The sequence below is a fragment of the Sorex araneus genome, chromosome 2, assembly GCF_027595985.1.
Source record: "Sorex araneus isolate mSorAra2 chromosome 2, mSorAra2.pri, whole genome shotgun sequence".
Classification (NCBI taxonomy): domain Eukaryota; kingdom Metazoa; phylum Chordata; class Mammalia; order Eulipotyphla; family Soricidae; genus Sorex; species Sorex araneus.
The window spans coordinates 27,658,917-27,679,345 of NC_073303.1; the positions used below are offsets into that span (position 1 = coordinate 27,658,917).

The 20,429-nt window shown below is 62.5% G+C and overlaps 4 protein-coding genes across 7 annotated transcripts; 1 reads left to right on the plus strand and 3 right to left on the minus strand.

Annotated features, from left to right (window-relative positions):
* Positions 1-2,332: 2,332 nt before the first annotated feature.
* RING1 (ring finger protein 1) lies at positions 2,333-6,090 on the minus strand. Its single transcript, XM_055128563.1, has 7 exons — positions 5,933-6,090; positions 5,699-5,831; positions 4,866-5,026; positions 4,516-4,731; positions 3,445-3,834; positions 3,002-3,272; positions 2,333-2,743 (listed from the first exon to the last, which is right to left on the minus strand). The coding sequence occupies exons 2-7, from the start codon at positions 5,774-5,776 to the stop codon at positions 2,642-2,644; spliced, it is 1,218 nt and encodes a 405-aa protein (XP_054984538.1). The 5' UTR covers positions 5,777-5,831; positions 5,933-6,090; the 3' UTR covers positions 2,333-2,641.
* A 1,567-nt stretch (positions 6,091-7,657) lies between these two features.
* Positions 7,658-9,684, minus strand: HSD17B8 (hydroxysteroid 17-beta dehydrogenase 8). 2 transcript variants are annotated; one of them, XM_004617673.3, is made up of 9 exons: positions 9,576-9,684; positions 9,210-9,409; positions 9,005-9,121; positions 8,818-8,910; positions 8,641-8,726; positions 8,452-8,536; positions 8,240-8,282; positions 7,993-8,067; positions 7,658-7,850 (listed from the first exon to the last, which is right to left on the minus strand). In XM_004617673.3, exons 1-9 carry the CDS (start codon positions 9,619-9,621, stop codon positions 7,834-7,836), a joined length of 762 nt encoding a protein of 253 aa, XP_004617730.2. In that variant the 5' UTR covers positions 9,622-9,684; the 3' UTR covers positions 7,658-7,833. The 2 variants fall into 2 exon arrangements, 1 of the variants encoding a protein (XP_004617730.2); XR_008628642.1 differs by lacking the exon at positions 8,240-8,282.
* Positions 9,685-9,881: 197 nt separating this feature from the next.
* SLC39A7 (solute carrier family 39 member 7) lies at positions 9,882-13,326 on the minus strand. Of its 2 annotated transcripts, none has more exons than XM_004617674.2 (8): positions 13,175-13,326; positions 12,486-12,876; positions 12,230-12,398; positions 12,047-12,103; positions 11,778-11,918; positions 11,560-11,700; positions 11,155-11,351; positions 9,882-10,731 (listed from the first exon to the last, which is right to left on the minus strand). In XM_004617674.2, exons 2-8 carry the CDS (start codon positions 12,870-12,872, stop codon positions 10,486-10,488), a joined length of 1,338 nt encoding a protein of 445 aa, XP_004617731.2. In that variant the 5' UTR covers positions 12,873-12,876; positions 13,175-13,326; the 3' UTR covers positions 9,882-10,485. The 2 variants fall into 2 exon arrangements, with proteins under 2 accessions (XP_004617731.2, XP_054984537.1); XM_055128562.1 differs by having other exon boundaries at positions 13,120-13,264.
* Positions 13,327-13,439: 113 nt separating this feature from the next.
* RXRB (retinoid X receptor beta) lies at positions 13,440-20,093 on the plus strand. 2 transcript variants are annotated; one of them, XM_055128559.1, is made up of 10 exons: positions 13,440-13,843; positions 14,487-14,728; positions 15,132-15,288; positions 15,657-15,836; positions 17,264-17,436; positions 17,783-17,912; positions 18,072-18,204; positions 18,309-18,412; positions 18,664-18,769; positions 18,861-20,093. In XM_055128559.1, exons 1-10 carry the CDS (start codon positions 13,612-13,614, stop codon positions 19,006-19,008), a joined length of 1,605 nt encoding a protein of 534 aa, XP_054984534.1. In that variant the 5' UTR covers positions 13,440-13,611; the 3' UTR covers positions 19,009-20,093. The 2 variants fall into 2 exon arrangements, with proteins under 2 accessions (XP_054984534.1, XP_054984535.1); XM_055128560.1 differs by having other exon boundaries at positions 18,321-18,412.
* Positions 20,094-20,429: the final 336 nt, after the last annotated feature.

Consider the following 20,429-nt stretch of genomic DNA (forward strand, 5'->3'; position numbering starts at 1 on the left):
AGGAGCAGGTGGAGCGATGGAATTATCCGGCATGGGGACTGGTTCTGCAGGACAGAAGGAACCAGCAGGGGGAATAATGGGTTCAGCAAGATTAGTGGGGGACTAGGCTTTAATAAAAGAGGCTGTTGTGGAATCGTTATCTCCTTAAAATGATCAAGAAAATCCCAAGCAATCTGATCCACTCTTGACAGATGGTGGGTCCCAGAGGGCCCAGTTAAACTTCTCAGGCACACCGGAAATTGGAAGTACTTTTTTTTTTTTTTAGCACACCTTAGGGTGGGGGATGTTCAGGGCTTACTGTTGGACCTGTGCCGGGGATTACTCCTGGCAGGGTTTGGGGGGCAGTATGGGTACTAGGGATTGAACCCGGATCGGCTGTTGGAAGGCAAGATTACTCTACTCCGATTCTCCTTCACCTTTTCCCCTTGCACACAGCTGACCCTGGTTTGATCCTGGGCACTACATATGGTCCCACAAACACTGCTAAGAGTGATCCCTGAGCACAGAGCCAAGATGAAGCCCTGAGCACTGCCAGGGGTGACCAAAAAAATACTAATACTAAAAAATTGTAAAGTAAAGAAGAAAAGAAAAGAAATAGGAATAGGGTCAGGGTTCGATCCCAGACATGCCAAGCAACCCCCATCACCAGTGATGGTGTGGTCCAAGCTTCTTGTACAAAAGACTCCTGGGTTTGTAAATGGCATTTTGTAGCCGCCTCAGAGAGGGTCGCTACTCCCCCCCCCCATCCCCCCGCGCTGGCTCTGCATGTATCTGTAGCAAGCAGCGCCAAATCCTTTTGTATACTTTGTATCTCGCCTCGCCTAACCCAAATACTCAGGCTTAGCAGAGAGGGGCGAAGGGCTTCAGGCGCTAACTCCGAGGGAGCGCGGCCCGGGGCGGGAGGGCGCGGGGTGCGGAGACTGACCTGGCAAACGGGCGGGCCGTCCCGCACACGCGGCATCTGCGCGGCGGCCAAGTGCACAGTGGTGGAGACGGGAGAGACAGGGAAGTAGAGAGGAGGGAGCGTAAAGACGAGTAGCCGAGGCGGGAAACCAAGGGGCCTGGTCGGGGGAGGAGTAGGGACCCGGGGCCCCCTGCAGGTGGGGGGATAGGGACCCAGGGTCGGCCGCAGGCAGCGGTGGGGGGTGGGGATAGGGACCGCGGGGCTGCAGGCTGGAGGGTGTATGTGGGGGCGGGGGACCACTTAGACACCAGGGGCCAGAGGCGGGAGTGGGGCTGGGGGCCGCGCAGCTTTCCGGAGGGAAACAAAAGGGGGAGAAGAGGGGGCGAGGCCGCGGGCGCGCGGGGAGACCGGAGCGGGCGCGGGGTGCCCGGAACGCGGCGGATCCGCCCGCGCGGGCGCTCTCCCGGGGACCTTCCTCCACCACACCCTTGGGTCTCGGCGGGGGCTGTGTCCGCGGGCGGAAGGTATGGGGGTGACCCCAGGTGCGAGGCCTGCGGTTCTGGGACTGGAAACTGCGAGCCAGAGGAGAAGCGCCCTCGGTGACCCCTCTCGGCGCTGCCCAGGCTGGAGTCGACGAGCCGACCTGGCGCAAGGGGCGACGCGAGGGCCCCCGAGGCTGGCGGCTGCGGCGGGGAGGCGGGGTCCGGTCCCCTCCCGGAGGCGACACCTCCTCTCCAACGCCGCGAGACCGGGCCCAGCCCCGCGCCGGCGGCTAGGCGGCACGGACGGCTGCACCCGGCGCCGCGACCCCCGCACGCAGGCCCCAGGCTGGTGCTCAGCTGGGAACGCATCCCCGCCCCTCCCCCCATCCGACTACTTTGAGTTGGGGGTGGCGGTCAGGGCCGAGTGCTGGGAGGTCCTCGAACCCGCGACTCCGCCCCACTCCATCTTCCTGCCGCACAAACCGGCTTCTGGGGTTTTGCCACCAAGTGGGCGCTGCCAGCGGTCGCCAATCTTCCCAGGCTCGCGCGGCGGTCTCTGGTTTCTGACGCACCCGGTGGCCCCGGGAGCTCTTCAGGCTACTCAGGGGAGCAAACCCGGCTTTCCCTGGACGCCCCAAGCCTTCCTCTCTGGAGCCACTTTCCTGCTTCCCCTCCATTCCTCCCGTTCCTCCCGCACTCCAGGCCCGGCCTTTCAGGCTTTCTGGCTTCTGGGGCCAGCCGGGACCTGGTCTCGGCCACCAGGCTGGCGAGTCCCAGCTCTCTGGCACGTCCCAGCTTTCTAGTTGCTGCTTTGGAGTTCAGACGAGTGGGATTTGCACACTGGGTAATCTTTGACACTCCCCTCCTGTTCCAAGGTGGAATCCCCCCACCTTTGCTTCCCCCCTCCCTTAGTACCACGTAATACACAGACACACAACTGCAGGGCTCAAAGAGGAAAAACAAAGCAAATTTGTTGTTGTTGGTAAGAGGGAACAGAGGGAGGGTTCTTCAACCTTCCCAACACTCGTGTAGGCGGAGAGGGAGATAGAAAAGGCAGGAGGTGGGGGTGGGGTCACACTGTACAATATAGAAGAATCTGATATAGATATTTTGTATAAAAGCCACGTGTCCTCATTTGTGTTCTCTTGCTGGCTGGCGGAGCTGAGAGGGGGGAATAATGGGGGCAAGGAAGCTAGACTGGGACAGGACACAGGGACAGCCCATGGTCTCCATCCTCTGGCTGTCCCCAGTTGGGTCACTTTGGATCCTTGGTGGGGGCATAGCAGAGTTCCAGTGGCCGTGATACCTTCCAGAACTTCTCGTTCACCAGCTCCAGGGTCAGCGAGCCATTCAGTGTCTAAGAAGTGGGCAGGAGAGACGGGCAGGGGTGGGGAGCGGGCGGGAAGGTGGGAGAAGATGGGCGAGAAGTGAAAGCGGGAATCATGAGTGACCAGGATGGAGGAAGGAAAAAGGAAATCAACGAGAAGCAGCAGCAAAGCCAGCAGAGGACGGAGAAGGAAGGTGGAGGGAAAGAAATAAGTGATGGTCAACCGGCCGTCAGGACCAGAGCGGGCTACCAGGTGCCTCCCCCCCCCACCCCCCAACCAGGTCTCACCGTGAAAGCCCCGCCCCCAGGGGCGATGTAGATGGTGTACTGCTTTTCGCTGACCCCCTCCAGGCTGGGCAAGGCGGGCTCCTCAGGGCCGTCACTTCCGGGGCCTCCGCCCTCCCCACCCCCCGCTTCAGGTCCCCCAGCATCTGAGGCTCCCCCTCCAGGCCCTCCTGGCTCCCCTGCCTCCTGCTGCTGCCTCCGCTCGAGGGCGATGCGCAGGGCCAGGTACTTGGAGAGATGGTCCACGGTGGCATTCCCGGTGGTCTTCACATACCTGGGGACGGAAAGGGGGCAGGCTTAGGGCACCGCAAGCCTCCAATGGTGGAGGGAACGGGGCGTGGGGGCCTTTCCAAAGGGTCTCTGGGTTGGGGTGTCTCTGTGGGTCGGACGGAAGTCTACATGACCATGGGTTCGGCAGTGGTCTGGGGTGGGGGCAGGGCGCTCACCTAGTCTGGCAGTATTCTCCCTTCTCCACGAGCAGGGGGTGGGGCCGGAACACGAGCTCAATTTCTCCACCTGGCTCCGGGGGGCTGGGGGCCCCAGGAGGGCTTGGGGGGCCCAGGGTTCCTCCGCCCAGGGTCCCTCCCCGGTCACCAGAGTCTTCAGAGCCAGCACCCCCACCCACCCCACCCGCGCCACCTCCCCCTGTTCCTACACTGCTCCCCCCTGCACCCCCGGGACGGGGCCGCTTGGGAGCAGGGCCGGGGGCAGAGTCGGGGGCTGAATCTGAGCTCACGTCCTCTCCATCCCCTTCTCCCTCCCCGGGCTCTCCTTCCCCCCCACTCATCGTGGTGGTCTGATCTGAGCCGGGCATCGGCCGCCTCACACGCTGGGCCCTGTAGAAGCAAGTGGGGAAGGTTAGAAAAGACGAGGCCTTAAGACTCGCCACTGCAGCGAATAAGACATCAGAGAAATTACATGACAGCACCTCAGGTTTATTACACGCTAGCTATGCCGTTCACACAATGCCTCACATAACACCAATTCTATATATATATATATGTATTTTTTAGATTCTATTCGAGACTTAGACAGGGTAAATAACTGAGACCAGAGTCCCTCGCCTCTCCAAATGGGGCCTAAGAGCCTGCAAGCAGACGCTCATGGCCACAAAGGGCCTCAGGCCCCTCCGCTCCAGACATACTCCATGGGACTTGGCAGTTTGAACTAGGCCCTCTGGTCATGGGCAGACATACTGGAGATGGTGGAGTGGATGCGTGCGTGCGTGCATGTGTGCATGCGTGTGCACCACCCGCAGAGGGAATGATGCTCAGTCACTCTCCCACTCTCCTGGTCTGACTCCTCCAGAGTCGGAGGGGGAGTTGGGCTTAAGGGCCATGGCCAGTTTCAAACTGCCATTTCCGTGGAGGGCGTCAGTCAGGCCCGCCCCGGAGGCCGTGGGCATCTTGGGGGCTGCTCGGGCTCAGAAGGGGGCTGGCCACCAAGAGCATCAGGAGTCTGACCCAGCTGCCCCCCCAGTCCTGCTGCCCCCCACCCTCCTGTCCCGGCCCTCGCACCTGTGCAAGGCCTGCATGCGCAGCCCCTCCTCGATGCTGGAGCTCAGAGCCTGCTGGTTGTGCAGGCGGCTGAGGCGGATGAGCACGCGGTCTTGGTGGGCCTCGTACTCCTCCCGGCTAGGGTAGATCTTAGAGATCAGCGCGTCGAAATTGGGGTCCGGCCGCAGAGAGCGTTTGGAAACCAGCTTCTTGCGGCAGGTAGGACACTCCTTATTCCTGGCGTGGGTGAGAGAAAGGCCCAGCACGTCAGTCTCCTGCATGTCATGGGGCAGCCCCAGATCTGTATCTTCCCCCGCCCCGCGCCCCCCCCCCCCCCGGCCACCCCAAGCTCCAGTGATTCCTTCCATTACCCGCTGCGCAGGGCTGTGACGATGCAGTCGGAGCAGAAGCGGTGCAGGCACTCCTTGGTGGTCATCGTGTTCTTCAGCATGTCCAGGCAGATGGGACACATGAGCTCTGAGTGCAGTGACCGTGGGGAAACCGCAATCTCCGTGCCATCCATGATGGCTTCCTGCAGGTCCCGTGGGTGGGGGGGGAAACAGGGGCAGTGGGAGGGGAAAAGGATTTTAGAAACAAAGTGGTTCATGAAAGGGAGGTCTGAGAAATACATTATGAGGGTGGAATGTGGGTACCCCTTGTCGCTGCTACCTAAAGAAGATGGGATTTATGACGGGAGTGTAGTGTGTGTGTGTGTGTGTGTGTGTGTGTGTGTGTGTGTGTGTGTGTGTTTAAAAAAATATAGAACAATGGATTAGCATCCACTAAGAGTAGGGGCAGATTCAACGGCCTCTCCCCATTCCAGTTATCCTGCCTATCCCCATTCCAGTTATCCGAAGGAGTCCGGGTGCAGGGGTGGGGCTGGGGGGGCGGGGGGCGGTCTTAAATGCAGAGCCCGGTGAGACACTGAACTGAGCAATGGTGGAGATTTCTGTTTACTGTCTCTCAAACAAGGCTCGCAATTGTCCGCGCTCTGCCTTGCTGGGGTGGCGGGTTTGTGGGATGAAATGCAATGAAACGACACAGGCGACAAAGTGCTTTGAACAGATTAAAGGTGATTGGGGGGGAGGGGACGGGGGTCGCGGGGCGGGGAACACGGGCAGGGTCCGGAGGAGAAGGGGGCCGCGGGTGGAGGGGGTGTGTGGCTGGAGGGGCCGCGGGCGGGCGGGGGGGGGTCCCCTGTCACCTGCGGGGTCCGGTGGAGCTCGTACAGACTCAGTTCCCACGTTTTGCTGGCATTCTGGGCATTCGCCGGCGTCGTCATGGTGACGGGGCCCAGACCCCCACCGGGGCTCGGGGCGGCGGCGGAGAGAGGTAGACTGGGGAGCGGGGAGGGGGAGGGGCGGCGGGCGTCAGGGGGCGCCCGGCGCAGACCCCGCCCCTCCGGGGGTCCCCGCTCGGCCCCCACGCGGCCCCTCACCCGGCTCCTGCCGCCCGCGCTCCCGCCGCCGCGGCGCCGCTCTCGGGCCCGCGTCGGGGCCCCGCCGCTCGCTCGCTCGCTCGCTCGGCGGCCGCGGCTCACACAGCAGCCGCTCCCGCCGCCGCCATGGCCCGGGCGCTGGGGCCCGACGTCACTTCCGCCCGGCCCGCCACCCCGCCCGCGCCCGGACGTCACCCGCCACTCGCGGCCCGGGTGGCGCGCGGCGTGAGGCCCGGCTCCCCGCGCTGCCCCGCGCCGGCCCCGCCGGCCGCGCCCCCGGCCGGCCCCCGCGTCCCCCGGCGCGCCCCTGGCCCGGGCCCCCAGCTCCGGAGGGCGGGGCCTGGGACCGCCGGACCCCCGGAGGGGACGGCCGGGGGCGGGGGGGGGCGGGAAAGGGTCCGCCTCCCTCCCCCACTCCCGGGTCCCCGCGGAGCCGGCCTCAGCCCCCCAGCCCCCACCCCGCTGCACGCAACTTCTCGGGCACCCCCAGCCCGGGATGCTGGGGTGGGGGGCCCCGTCCGTCGCCGCTTCAGTTCTCCGGTCCTGTGAACGCAACTGCGTGCCGAGGGGTCCGGGAACCCCATTCCCACCGGGGGCGCTGGCTGCCCCCTCCGCCTGGCCTCCCCCTGCCCTCTCCGACCCCGCTCTCCCCTCGAGGTTTGGGGGCGGCGGCTCGGGACGTCCAGACTCAACTCTCGGCCAGAGCCGGAGACTCGAGAATTGCGTTTGGACAATCAGGAGCCGCGGCCCGGCCCGGCCCGGGGGCGGGAGGCGCACGGGAGGGTCGGGGCGGTGGAGACACCACGCGGAAGCACTACATGGGGTCCCTCTCGGGGCGGGGGTGTGCGCGGCGGACGGGGCAGAGTGTCTGGAGTGGGAAGCGGGCAGAACCCCCCTCCAGAACTGTGAAGGAAGGGGACGGGGAGGGAAGGGAAGAGGAAGGGGCAGAGCGACCCCACCGAGGGCAGGGGGACGAGAGGGGGTGCAGCGGGGAAGGAGGCCCCGAGGGGCGTCCCGTCTCCTCCAGCCTGAGCTCGGCCTCCCGGACTTGGGCTGCAGCTGCCAGGGGGTGGCCCGTTTCTGGGCCAAGGCAGATGTGGGTCCCCTCGCCCCCTCCCCCGGGTTCCCCCTACTTCCCTGTCCTCTCCTTCAGTCGGTGGCCAGTCCTTATGTGGGCTCCTGAGTCGATTAGCGCGGACCCCCTCCCCTCCCTCCTCCTCCCAGCCCCCTCCCTCTGCGCTCCTCCAGCCCCTTTCATGGCTGGTCCATTCCCCTAATCCTGGCCCCCTCCCCTAATCCCCCCATCCGACCCCAGGCCGGCTGCAGCTATTGTAAGGTGGAGAGAAAGGGGAGGGGACCTGGAGAAAGGAGAGGGTGGGGGGAGGACCACCTGTTCCAAGACCCCCTCCCAAGACCAGAATGGACACCGGGATGAGGCCTTGAAAAAAAAAAATCACCCCTGGGGGACCATAAGAACTCAGGGTCTTGGGGGGTAGGGGATGGGGGGGCTGTAGGGCCGGTAGAAGGGGTGGGGTGGAGACCCCCCTCCCTCCCCAAAAAGCCCAGAGTGTCACGCAGACACAGTGACACACACTCTCCTCTCACACCCGGTGGCGGGGGTTGCCCTGGGAGACCAGACAGTGAAAGGGAACAATCCCGCGGGAAAGGGGAAGGAGGGGGCGGTGGGGAAGGGTCTGAGGGCTTGGACACAAGAAGAACCGGAGGTGGCAGGGAAGAGGATTTGGAATTTATTAGGGTCACAGGCACCCCTGCCTCCCATATTCAGCATTCCTGAGTCATACACCGGCCACCCCTTTTGTGGCCTGGGAACTCCGAGTCCTCATCAGCGGGAGGCCGGGTGGAGCGGCGGGGGAGCAGCACCATCCAGGGTCCTTGAGGCATTACATGAAAAGACCTCCTGGGAGGGGCAGGAACATTCGGACAGAGGCACTGGGATGGGTCGGGAGCCCTCCTTCAGGGCAACTTCTGCCCTTGGTGGCTCCCCGCACCCCCCATCCAGGTCCCCTTTGGCCCGCTCCCTCCCCACTGTGGCCTCATACCAGTAACTTCCACTGAAGCCCCTGTGATGTATCCACTGTCTTCAGATGCCAAGAAGGCGACTACATCTGCCACGTCTATGGAAACGGCGAGGATCAGGGGCCTAAAGTGGCTGTCGTCTCCCAGCAGACGCATGGTCTTCTCCAATGCCCCCCTGCCCTTTCCCCCCATCCCAGGCCTGGTGAAAACCCAAGGTACTACAAACTCTGGGGTCTTTGTATTCAGACCCCCTCATCGTTCAGTGCTCACCCTTAGGGTCCCCCATATGGCCCATAGGGATCATTCCAGTCACCTGTAAGGAGACACACGTGTAAGTTTCATGGTGTTTTGGGTGGAATGAGTTTGCAACACTTTTATCTTCATTCACGACTCACTGCTTGCTCCCTCCTCTCTGCCAGACACCTTGCCCGGCATCCTCCCTGTGGCCCAGGCCACCCTGCTGCTCTCTGCCAGCCGCCTACCTTGTCTAGCACTTTCTGTGGCACTTTCTGTGTCATTGGTGTTGTAATGAACCCTGGGAGCACCGAGTTACAGCGGATCCCGTGTCTGTGGAAGGGAGAGCGGCTGCTGTCCCTGGAGAGGCACTGGACGCTGCCCCGTCCTCGGGCGCCCCGCTCCCCCGCCTGGGCAAAGGCACCCCTGCTCCCCACCGTCCAAGCTCCCGGGCTGCGGTCTGCGTGAGCCCGATTACTCCAGCCTTGGATGCCGCGTAGTTGGTCTGTCCCACGTTTCCCACCTACGGGGGAGTCAGACATTCGGGGATAAACCAGCGGTCCCAAGGTGCGGGCGCTCTGTCCACTGTGTCGGCTGACCTGTCCCAGCCTCACCTTCCCTACAATGCTACTGATGTTGATGATGGAGCCGTGACAACCACTGGACACCAGGGCCTGGGCTGCAGCCTGAGTGACTAGAAAGATGCCCTGCAGGGAGAGAGTGACAGGGACAGGCAGTCTTAGCCAGCCACCCCCTCTCCGGGCAGGAAGGGCCGCAAGCCACAGATGCATAGGTCACCACCTTGAGGTTGACAGCTATGACTTTGTCCCAGTCATCTTCAGACAGGTGGAGCAGAAATTCATCCCTGGTGATGCCCGCACAGGACACGACAACAGATGGCGGGCGAGAATAGCGGGCCTGTGGGAGGGGGAGGTGACACACCAATCAAGTCCCGCGGGCCAGAAGAGGGGCGGCGGCGGCGGCGCGGGGCCGGGCCCAGCTTCACCTGCACTTGCTCCAGCAGGCGCCGGGCGGCCCCCGCCTCCGACACGTCGGCCTGGAAAGCGGCGTGGGGCCCCGGGGGCGGCCCGTCCAGCAGCCGCACAGTCTCCTGCGCCGCTGCCCCGTCCAGGTCGCAGGCGGCCACGGCGGCGCCTTCTCCGGCCAGGCGCACGCTGACCGCTCGGCCGATGCCGCTCCCCGCACCTGAGCGAGAGAACACGCGGGAGAGGGGCGCGGGGCGGCCCCGCGGGCAGAGGTCAGCGGTGCGCCCGGCTAGCGAAGCCCGCCCCTGGGGACAGAGGCCACAGCGACTGCGGGCCCCCAGAATGCTCGGGCACCCCAACCCGACCCGGAGACCAGGCCCCTCAACCTGTGACCAGGGCCAGCGCTGAGCGGAGCCGGAGCTGGGACGCCATGGCGGGCAGCCGCGGGGCGGACCGCTCAGCACCGAGCCAATCCGGGCGCAGAGGGGGCGGGGCTAGGACAAAGCCCAGCCAATGAGAGCCTGCTGGCCCCTTGGGCCATCTGCGGCCGCTAGCGCAGTCAGACCTCCCACCTCGGGGGCGTGGCCAGGCACCACCGCTGCGGGCCTGGGGAGACCAGGGAGCATGGGACCCTACTAATCCCCCCTCAGTCCCCCGACCCTTCAAAAAAAGGAAGAGACAAAGACTGCACATGGGGCGGAGATTCAAGGACTTTATTGCTAGTCACCACCCTTCCCCAAGATTCCAACAGTGATATAAAAAGAATAGAAACAAAAAAAAATCAGGCCCTAAGATTAACAGCTCCCCCAACCCCCTCCCTCATCACTTCCAAATCAGGCCACACCACTGATTGATGGTCATCCCTCCTGTTGACTCCTCCTGCTACCACCACTGTCCAGGGCTCCGGCCTTCCCTGACACCTCCGCTGTGGGAGGGAGGGAAAACAGAAGCCAGCGTGTGGCAGCTTGGTCCCCAACTAATGGGTAGGGGGCTGGGGTAGGCTGCCGTTCCCCCTCTGTGCCAGTCTTCATCCCCCCACCCCCCTACTTAGCTCCCCAAACCCAACAAACATGGTCAGCACACACACACATGTATATATATACACATACATACACATATGGTCCCTCTCCCTCTCACCTCTACAAAAGTCAACAAACCTCCGGACCCTCACGCCAAGCCAATGCTGCTCCCTTGGCAGCTGTCTCTAGCCAGGGCCCCCAGCCTCCACAGGACTCTGACCTGAAGGACCTCGAGGCTAGAGGTTTGGGATCAGGTGGGGGTAGTTTGTCCCACCTCTCACTCGAGATGGGCAATCAACACCATCATGGCAACGCCCCCCAGGATCCCCAGCACTTCCAGAAGTGACTGCAGTGGTGATGCCTCCCTCAACAGCTCAGGCAACACAGACACTGTCGCTACGTAGATAAAACCACCTGCGGTGAATGGCAGGACCCAGCCAGGCCCCGCTCCGCCTTCAGTGAGGAGGGCACAGGCTGTGCCTGCCAGTGCCCCTAGTGCCGTCAGGAGTTGCAGACGCATCGCCTGGTGAGCAGAAAAGAGAGAGGCACTCACTAACACCTAAGGATTATTGGTGACTCATATATGGCTGCGGGGTATTAGGGATGCAGAGAAGAGGGACACAAGAGAAGGAACAGAAAGAGGTCGAGAGTAGACACTGCCCGAAGAGTCTGACTTTTCACACATCTTCCAATTCACTGGGTCCAGTGCAAAGGGGGATACAAAGGCCTTTATCAGCCGTTACACAGATGGCTTATGGATCACAGTCCAAAACACTATGAACTAGAAGGCAAAGGAACGGAACTCCTTTCCCTGCCTTCCTAAGGGGTCTGATATTCCAAACAGTGTAACCTGTCTGGAACTAATGAAGGCAGTCTCGGGTTTGAAGAGGGTGAATAATGAATAAAGGGTCGAAGGCAACCACAATTGGTTCACATTATCACCAACCTGCTTTTTGCTACAGCCAGACTGGACCAAGATGGCAAAGTCCCCAACTTCATGGGGGACTTCATGTAGCAGGACAGTCATTGTGGTCACGATCCCTAGTGTCCGTCCCCCTCGAAATGAGGCACCAATAGCCAGGCCATCCGTAAAGTTATGTGCCAGGTCAGCAGCCAGATTCAGGTACCCCGATACACGGAGATCTTGTATGGAAGGAAAGGGAGAGGAAATGATCAGGGGCGGCGCCCAACCTACCGAGCCCCGGCCAGCCCAATCACTCTCTCGCTCAGGCGCCCCCTCACACCCAGTCCCTCCCCATTTCCCAAACACCTGTCATTATCCACAGCCCAGACTCCGGGAGACCCACGATGACCCGACTTGCCAGAGCTTATCACCAACCCAGGCCCTCACCTGAACCTCTTTTTTTCTCTTCAGAATTCTGAGGTCTCACAGGCCCATCTTTGGGTACTGCCTGTCCGCCTTTCCTTTTTCGTGACCCCCCTCCTTCCTTTTCTTCTTCCTCTGAGCTCTGCTTCTCCTTTGAGGAACGCTCTATGGCAAGAAAGAAGTTGGTGAGCATGGGGCACCTAAGATCGGCAAGATGACCTCTGGAATGTTCCTGGACTCACCATGTTTTCCGTGTCCATGACTCCCATGGCTGTGACCATGTCCATGTCCTCCTTTCACATGTCTTACAAATTTCTCCACCACCAGAAAGGCGACGATTCCACCCAACACCCAGAGGCCCACTGACAGTAGGGGACCCTGTCCTGGGGATGGAGAGAGTGACACATTAAGGAGGTGAGGATTCGGGATTCTTTCTCTCCAGGGGCAGGCGGACAGGAAGGGACAGACCTTCCCCAGCGCCCCAACCCGTGCCCATCCACTCCCTCCTCACCACTGTGGGAATGTCCGTGTCCTCCAGGCTGTTCCACAGGCTGATGAGAATGCGGTTCTGGAGGAAGGGGATGAAAGGCCTAATGAGGGAGTTTATCCCATGTGAGTCTGACACTGGAGAAAATATCAGGAGACCAGGAATCTCAGGGACGCTAGCCTCTTATTTACTTTTGAGGTCACTTACCCAGAGCATGAGGGATGAGGTGCAGGAAGGCATCTCCTAGGAGCCCACCTGAGGCAAAACTAAGCAAGATCTGGAGCAGAGAGCGATGCCGGGGGGAGTTTGACTCCACAGGTATGAGAAAGAGGACAAAAAATGGGGCTGCAGATATCAGCACTGTGGCGCCTAGTGCCTGGGGGGAGAGAGAGATGGGGTCAAGTGGTGCAGGGATTCACGACAATCCAGAGCCATCCCCTCCCCCCATTCCCTGGGGACTCACATAGGCCCAGAGAGTGACAGTGTCCATGTTCTGCTTGATGCCTGGAGCCCCAGACTCCCCAAAGCTTCCATGGCTGTGCTCATGGCTATGGCCATGGTGCATATCCTCATGGGAATGTCCATGGTCGTGACCGTGGGTGTGCCCGTGCCAGATGCTTTCATGAGTATGTCCATGGCCATGGGCATGGCTGTGTCCATGGCCATGCGCATGGCTGTGTCCATGGTGGAAATCCTCATGTGAGTGCCCGTGGCCGTGGCCATGGAAGTTCTCGTGCAGCTCGTCGTGCGGGTCTCCGTGACCCCCGTGTCCGGCCACTAGCAGCCCCAAGGCCGCCCAGGTCAGCAGTCCCACGGCTACCTTGTAGGGGGGCCCCAGGCCTCTGGCCATCACGCTGACCAGAGGGACAGAGACAGTGACTCCACTTGACCCTCAACACCCATGCGGGCTTCACACATGCCCGTCATCCACTTCCAAGGCTCATGCCCCCCGTTCCATTCTGTCTCCACCCACATTGTTCCCAAGGCTCGTTCTTTTGCTCCCGCGATCCCTCCCGGATGTAGGGCCCCCGGGACACCGTTCTAGGCTTAGATCCTGCACTCTAGGGACTCTCTGGGCCCTCGTCTCTATGACCCACCACGTGCGGAGAGAGGCCTGGGGAAGGACGGTAGCGAAAAGCAGGGAAGTCTCACCGGCTCCGGGATCCTCTTCTTTCCCGGTTTGCTCGGACGTGGCAGTCACGCCTCCAGCTCCCGCGAGAAGAGGAAGTTCCGTTCTGTCCCCGTCCCCGACCCCTTTACCAACATGGAGGCGCTCGGGTAGCGGAGAGGCGCCGGGCGGCGGCGCGCATGCGCGGGCGCGGGGGCGGCGGCGGCGGGCCGGGCCGGGCCGCTCACAGGCCCGCCGAGACCGCGGGGGCGGGCCCTGGCGCCGAGACTTCCCGTCCGTATCAACATGGCTGCCGCAGCGGCGCTGTCATTTTGGTACCGAGCAGAGCGCAGCGTGTAGTCCGACCCGGTCGAGGCCAGTCTCTTTCTCGGTTTTGCTTTCCCTCTGGGTCTCCCTCGTGCTCGGCTGGTCCCCCGGCAGCCCCCGGGCCCCTCGACATTCCCGCGCTCGGCCGGGCGGCATGTCCTGGGCCGCGCGCCCGCCCTTCCTCCCGCAGCGGCATGCCGCGGGGCAGTGTGGGCCGGTGGGGGTGCGAAAAGAAATGCATTGTGGGGTCGCGTCCCGGTGGCGGCGGCGGCGGCCCTGGCTGGATCCCGCGGCGGCGGCGGCGGCGGCGGCGGCGGGAGACCCACAAAGCCCGGAGCCGGAGCCGGGGGAGGCTGGACGGGACGGGATGGGCGACAGCGGGCGGGGTGAGTGTCCCGGCAGACGGGCTGGCGGGCCAGTGACCGAGTTATCTGCCCCCTCCCCCGCGCCTGGCCGCGTCCCCGGCGCTCCCGCCCCCTTGTTTGTAAACACGCGTCTCCTCCCGGGGCCCCAGCGCCCGGCCCCCCGGGGCGGGGCGGGGCGGGGGCGCCGCGGAGCCCGAGGCCCCGCGCGCCCCAGGGCCGGCCGGGCCGTGCGCCCCGGCTTCCCCGGCTCGAGGACTCGACATTTGCAGGCGGGTCCCGAGCCCTCGGAGGGGTGTCGGGCGCCTGTCCCTTTCCCGGCATGTCCCGGCTCCCAAGCTGGAAGTGCCGGGGCCAGTTGCGCCACCCCACGTGCCGCTTTACCCACCCGAAAAGCCGCTGGATTTGGGGTGACCAGATGCGTTGTTCCGGATTTTTTTTTCTTGCCTGAACTGCCCTCCTCCCCACTGGGACCCCCTCCCTCTCACCACAGTGGGGACATCGGCTGTCGAGTGATAACAGGGTGTCGCTGGACTCGGGATGAGTGGGGTGGGCTGGCGTGGTGCGGCGGGCAGAGAATTGGAGTTGGATGATGAAGTGAAAACTCATGTTCTCTTTTTGTCTCCTGTCTTGTGTGTGTCTGTGCTTTCGTGTGCCCCTCCCTCAGACTCCCGAAGCCCAGACAGTTCCTCCCCCAACCCCCTTCCCCAGGGAGCCCCTCCCCCTTCTCCTCCTGGGCCCCCCCTACCCCCTTCAGCAGCGCCATCCCTTGGAGGCTCAGGGGCCCCACCCCCAATGCCACCCCCTCCCCTAGGCTCCCCCTTCCCTGTCATCAGCTCTTCCATGGGCTCCCCTGGCCTGCCCCCTCCAGCGCCCCCTGGATTCTCCGGGCCTGTCAGCAGCCCCCAGGTGAGAGGTTGGGGGAGGGGGGCTCTATTTCCTCTCCACTTTAATTTCTCTGTGGTCTCGGTGACCCACTGACCTTTGAGATCTGTGGTCTGGGGGCAGCCCTGCCCTTTTAAGGTGACTGACCTTTCATTGCATGCTGCCTTCCCCATCCTTTGAAGAAACCCAGACGGTCTTCTGTCTTGTTAATGGAGATCCAAACCATTCTAGGCCTTTGTTACCAGGGAGGCTAATCTCTTGAGGGTCTTGCCCCAGGGGTGATCCTACTCCTGGAGTACTGTAGCTGGTGCCCTCCGGAATGTGCAATGAAGGGATGGGGTGGGGGAGTAGGAATGATCACCTTCCCCTCGGAGACTGTCCTGCCCACTCAGTTCCCCTGTGACCTCCCTGTTTCCCCCCACCCCAGATTAACTCAACAGTGTCGCTCCCTGTGGGTGGGGCTGGCCCCCCTGAAGATGTGAAGCCACCAGTCCTAGGAGTCCGGGGCCTGCACTGTCCACCGCCCCCTGGTGGCCCTGGGGCTGGCAAACGGCTGTGTGCAATCTGTGGGGACCGAAGTTCAGGTACGGGGCTCAGAGCACCAGCTGGAGGGGAGAAGTGTGCTGTTCACCTTCCCTCCCCGGGGGTCCCTTGGGCTGGAGGGGTTGTCTTGGAGCCAGCGGGCTGAGAACACCTGATGAGAGTGCCAGAACCTGCAGCCCAGAGTGGGCAATGAGGAGGAAGGGGGGCTCTTGTCAGGTCAGTGGGCAGCAAGGAGGGAGTGGGACTAGATCATCTCTGGTGTCCGAGTGCCCTGCTCTGTTTGGTGAAGACAGACTGAGAAGACAGGCTCTGTGTGTGTGTGTGTGTGTGTGTGTGTGTGTGTGTGTGTGCGCGCACGCGCGCGCGCGGTCTGCACACAGCCTTTCGCTGCTGTTCCATCCCCATGCAGGCAAACACTACGGGGTTTATAGCTGCGAGGGCTGCAAAGGGTTCTTCAAGCGAACCATCCGTAAGGACCTGACCTACTCATGTCGCGACAACAAGGACTGCACGGTGGACAAGCGCCAGCGGAACCGCTGCCAGTACTGCCGCTATCAGAAGTGCCTGGCCACGGGCATGAAGCGGGAAGGTAAGGGCCTGCCCCTCCGGCCTTCCCCAGGCCCCAGGAAATGTGAGGGGACTTCCAGACTCTCAGGGAAAGACGGCGCTGGTTTTTCTCTCTCTGTCCTCCAGGGGGCGGTGTTTGATTTCTCATGTCTCTACCCTTTTAGCTCATCTTCCGGGTTCCTGGACACGGTCTAGTTGGCCTCCTGAGTTTCCTTCCTAATGGTTCTACCTTGATTACCCTCCCCTGGGCTGCTGCGGGGAAGGATGACTTGTCTTCTTCAGTGGTGGGAACTCCTTAGCTGCCCTTCCTCCCCGCTCTTTTTTTGGTGGGATCACACCCGGTGATGCTCAGGTCTTACTCCTACACTCAGGAATTATTCCTGGTGGTGCTCGGGATGCCGGGTATCAAACCAGGGTCAGCTGTGTGCAAAGCAAGTACCCTACTCACTGTTCTATTGCTCCGACCCCCTTTTTGACCTAGTGTCTGTCCCCATCTCCCTGTTGTCTGTGGTGTCTTCTCCACACTGGGAGTCGACCCTTGTAAGCTGCAGACTTGACTGAAGACCCACCTGTCGCCTCTTTCTTACGTCTCCTTCTGGAGTTCTGAGAGACTTGGGAGAGTTTCTTGGTCCAATCCCTGACTTGGAGGGTGTGAGTGAGGGCTGCTTAGCCAGGGTCATCAAGCAAAGAGTGGCAGGGCTGGGGTCTGACTATCTCTGATGACCTCGGACGTTGCCTTTCATTTAGTCCCAATGCAGGATTTGCATTTGATTCAGATTGACTTGCTGTGTGATGTGTGGACGTGGGCAAGCTGTTTGACTCCCCAAGCCTTGAACTCTGTAACAAATGGGGACGGGGCTGGAGAGCGAGTTCAGGGGTAAGGCTCGACAGTTCCGTCCCTGGCACTAGGTGCAGTCCCCTAGTACCTACAGGAGTACAGGTGGGTGTGGCCCCAAAACAACAACAAAAACACAGACAAATACAGGTTCCTTGCAGTGACTGAATGAATGTTACAGCGTGCTTGGCACATTTCCTAGTGTGTTGTAAGGACTCCATTTAAATATCAGGGTTTTTTAATTTTTCTAATTCCTTTACTCTCCCTTTTCTTTCTTTTTGGGTCACACCCGACGATGCACAGGGGTTACTCCTGGCTCTGCCCTCAGGAATTACCCCTGGCGGTGCTCAGGGGACCATATGGGATGCTGGGATTCAAACCCGGGTCGGCCGCGTGCAAGGCAAACGCCCTACCCGCTGTGCCATCGCTCCAGCCCCTCTCCCTTTTCTTTCTTGGACGCCATCTCCATTGTTTTAGTGACGTACTCACTTTCTGCAACTGTTCCTACAAATACCTCCTATGAGCCACGAGACCCTGAGAGTTCTGAGGACAGTCTGGGAGCCCCTGGGGGCTGACTGCTGATTTTCTACTTTTTCTTCTCCCTTCTTCCCTAGCGGTACAGGAGGAGCGTCAGCGGGGGAAGGACAAGGACGGGGATGGGGAGGGGGCTGGGGGAGCCCCCGAGGAGATGCCTGTGGACAGGATCCTGGAGGCAGAGCTGGCTGTGGAGCAGAAGAGTGACCAGGGCGTTGAGGGTCCCGGGGGAACCGGGGGTAGCGGCAGCAGCGTGAGTGATGGGTTCAGTCCACTCTCCTTCCTGGTGGGGGCGCGGGGGGCAGGAACTTAGGTCTCTCTCCCCCTCCTCTCCCAACTAACACGGCCTGGGACTGGAAGTGCTGTCAGACACGGTCTGTCATAGGCGGGGGTGTGGCTTCCCAGTAACCCACTGGCAGAGCCCAAGGCAAGTCCCAAAGCTTTGTTGGAAGAGAGGGCCCGATGGGCAGGAGCCGCTATAGGTGGGGACTGAAGAGAGCCTGAGTGCAAGGAGGGAGTGTCAGCCACCTTTTACAAGTGTGGGGGGGCTTTCGGCGTACCTCCAAACCCTTTGTAACTCTCACTTCCGTCTCCTGCAGCCAAACGACCCTGTGACTAACATCTGTCAGGCCGCTGACAAACAGCTGTTCACGCTGGTTGAGTGGGCCAAGAGGATCCCACACTTCTCCTCGTTGCCTCTGGATGACCAGGTCATATTGCTGCGGGCAGGTCAGTGCCCTTGACGTTTGCCCCCTTGTCGGTGTCCTTCAGTCACCCGCATCCGGGCTGAGCTCACTGGCCCTCCCGCCTCTTCCTCTCCCCTGCCCGATGCGCTTGTGGTCCCGGGGACTGATCTCCGGCGTCTGCCCCTTGCTGCCCCCTGCCCAGGCTGGAACGAGCTGCTCATTGCCTCCTTTTCCCACCGATCCATTGACGTCCGGGATGGCATCCTCCTGGCCACGGGGCTCCACGTGCACCGCAACTCTGCCCACTCTGCCGGCGTGGGTGCCATCTTTGACCGGTCAGTGGCCGTCAGCTAGGTCGGCGTGTCGGTGGTCGGGGTGGTGCATATAGACTGGTCCGTGTCCAAGGCTGGCTGAGCTGTGACCTTTGAGTGACCTGCAGGTCCCTCTCCAGGGTGCTGACAGAGCTAGTGTCCAAAATGCGTGACATGAGGATGGACAAGACAGAGCTGGGCTGCCTGCGGGCCATCATTCTGTTCAACCCAGGTAAGAGCACCGGCCCTCGGAGCCTCCTAGGCCCCCAGCGGTCCCCTCAGGAAGACCCTCAGCTCAGGCTCTCCCGTGTCCGCTGCCGTGTTCCCCCTTGGACCGTCCCGTGGCCCACATGCCCCACGGGCCGCATCTAGTGTCGGGCAAGTCAGGGCCTGAACGGGGTGGCCAGGAGGCCCCAAAGGGCCATGTGTGCACGTATGTTTTGATTTGACGTGTTGTCCTCGGCCTCTGCTCTGCCGTCCTAGATGCCAAGGGCCTGTCCAACCCCAGTGAAGTAGAGGTCCTGCGGGAGAAAGTGTACGCGTCCCTGGAGACCTACTGCAAGCAGAAGTACCCGGAGCAGCAGGGACGGTGAGAGCTGGGGGCCCTGTGCAGGGGGTGGGGTGGGGGGCATCTGCGAGAGGGTCTTCTAGCTCTCAGCTGCTTTTCCTTACCCCCGCAGGTTTGCCAAGCTGCTGCTCCGTCTTCCTGCCCTCAGGTCCATCGGCCTTAAGTGTTTAGAGCACCTGTTTTTCTTCAAGCTTATTGGCGACACCCCCATCGACACTTTCCTCATGGAGATGCTGGAGGCTCCCCACCAGCTGGCCTGAGCCGAGACCACACCCAGGCCTGGTCCGGGCGCTGGTGTCGGAGACGTGTACTGGCCACAGGGATGTGGAGCCTGGAGGCGCTCTGGGGAGGGCCTGGATCCTAGAAGGTCCTAGAATCTTGGTGGGTGAGGAGGAGGCACAGAGTGCAGACCTCTGGGAGGGGTTAGGTGGGGTCTCTAAACTCCTGGAGGGTTTTCTCCGTGCCCCACGTCAGAGGGGCTCTGACCCCCGTAAGGACTGGACCTCTCCAGTGGCCTTGAGGCTCTGAGTCTGTCTGGGTCTCCCACGATTTGGGGTGATTCCTTAACCCTGCCCGGAATGATTGCTCCCCTTCCCCCCGCACAAAGCACTGGCCTTGCGCAGGAGTTTGCTTCCTTCTCATCTTCCTTTTCACTAACCCCCCTCTGAAGAGTGGCAGTGGGAACTCCCCAGAGACGGCTGTTGGGGGGCAGGCCCCCCAGCTGATGGGCGTGGGAGTAGTGCTCCCACAGTTCTTTTCTCTCTCCAAGCCCGGCAGATGAGGGGCTGCTGTGGAGGAGGGTGCCGGGGGTCCCTCCTGCCCCGTGTCCCGTCCACGGTGCCCGCCGCTCGCACTTGACCTCTTGCAGTCAGACTGAAAGGAAAGGGTGGTGGCGGGGCGCCGGTGAAGACCAGGAACTGGTCTGCTTTCTCATTTCCTCAGAGGATAGAGACTCGCAGTTAGACTCAAAGAAGTACTGTACTTCCCCGGGCTGGCGGAGACGTCCGTGGGGTGGGGGAGGCGCCCGCGCTGCTGCCCTGGGCCCTCCCAGCCCGGCCTCCCACGGGGAAGGGCCGGCCACGGCAGCGCGGGGCTTGGGGACCGGCTTGGTGAGCAGCCCCCCCCCCCCCCCCCCCCCCCCCGACCCCTCGGCCTTTGGGCATCCAGGGTCCCGCCACGTGGTCGGGGGCCGCGGGCCCCGGAGTGGAGGGGAGCCCGGGCGCCCGCCCCGCCGAGCCGGTGCCGGGGCTGCATGACTTCCGCCCGGCAGCCCTCTCCGGGGGTCCTTTCCCCACACTTTGACTCACATAAAATCGCTTTCAAATTAAAATCGCTGTTTTCTCGACTGAGGTTGACTCCTGGGGGTGGGGGGGGGGGGCGCGCCGCCGCGGGGTGGGGGACAAGGCGCGCTTTGTGGGGCGGGCGCGGAGCGGGGGTGCCCGCGGGGCGGGGCCGCGCTCAAAGGCGCCTTGTTCGGCCGCGCGCGCCCCGCGCCAGCGGGCGGCGGCGCCTGGGCTCGCTCGCGGCGGCTCCGCCCGCGGCCCGGCACGCCCGCTCGTGGGGGCGCCCCGGGCGCGAGCCGTCCCCGCGTGACCCCGCGCCCCGGGCCTCCCGGCGCCTCCGCGGCGTCGGCGGCCGCGCGGACCCCCTCGCCCGCCGCCCCGTGCGCGCCCCCTCGGGC

Excerpts from the sequence above, each read along its gene's own strand:
- RING1 (XM_055128563.1), bottom strand. The coding sequence starts at position 5,776 with ATGACGACGCCGGCGAATGCCCAGAATGCCAGCAAAACGTGGGAACTG. Across the intron at positions 3,273-3,444 it reads GGAGAATACTGCCAGACTAG|GTATGTGAAGACCACCGGGA; the intron begins GTGAGCGCCCTG and ends TTCCGTCCCCAG. Across the intron at positions 2,744-3,001 it reads CTGGGGGCGGGGCTTTCACG|ACACTGAATGGCTCGCTGAC; the intron begins GTGAGACCTGGT and ends CCCACTTCTTAG.
- HSD17B8 (XM_004617673.3), bottom strand. The coding sequence starts at position 9,621 with ATGGCGTCCCAGCTCCGGCTCCGCTCAGCGCTGGCCCTGGTCACAG. Across the intron at positions 9,410-9,575 it reads AGCGCTGGCCCTGGTCACAG|GTGCGGGGAGCGGCATCGGC; the intron begins GTTGAGGGGCCT and ends TCTCTCGCTCAG. Across the intron at positions 8,911-9,004 it reads TCATAGCTGTCAACCTCAAG|GGCATCTTTCTAGTCACTCA; the intron begins GTGGTGACCTAT and ends CTCTCCCTGCAG.
- SLC39A7 (XM_004617674.2), bottom strand. The coding sequence starts at position 12,872 with ATGGCCAGAGGCCTGGGGCCCCCCTACAAGGTAGCCGTGGGACTGCTG. Across the intron at positions 11,701-11,777 it reads TCATGGACACGGAAAACATG|AGCGTTCCTCAAAGGAGAAG; the intron begins GTGAGTCCAGGA and ends TTCTTGCCATAG. Across the intron at positions 10,732-11,154 it reads CTGGCTGTAGCAAAAAGCAG|GCGATGCGTCTGCAACTCCT; the intron begins GTTGGTGATAAT and ends TCTGCTCACCAG.
- RXRB (XM_055128559.1), top strand. The coding sequence starts at position 13,612 with ATGTCCTGGGCCGCGCGCCCGCCCTTCCTCCCGCAGCGGCATGCCGCG. Across the intron at positions 13,844-14,486 it reads GATGGGCGACAGCGGGCGGG|ACTCCCGAAGCCCAGACAGT; the intron begins GTGAGTGTCCCG and ends CCCCTCCCTCAG. Across the intron at positions 18,205-18,308 it reads GTGGGTGCCATCTTTGACCG|GTCCCTCTCCAGGGTGCTGA; the intron begins GTCAGTGGCCGT and ends AGTGACCTGCAG.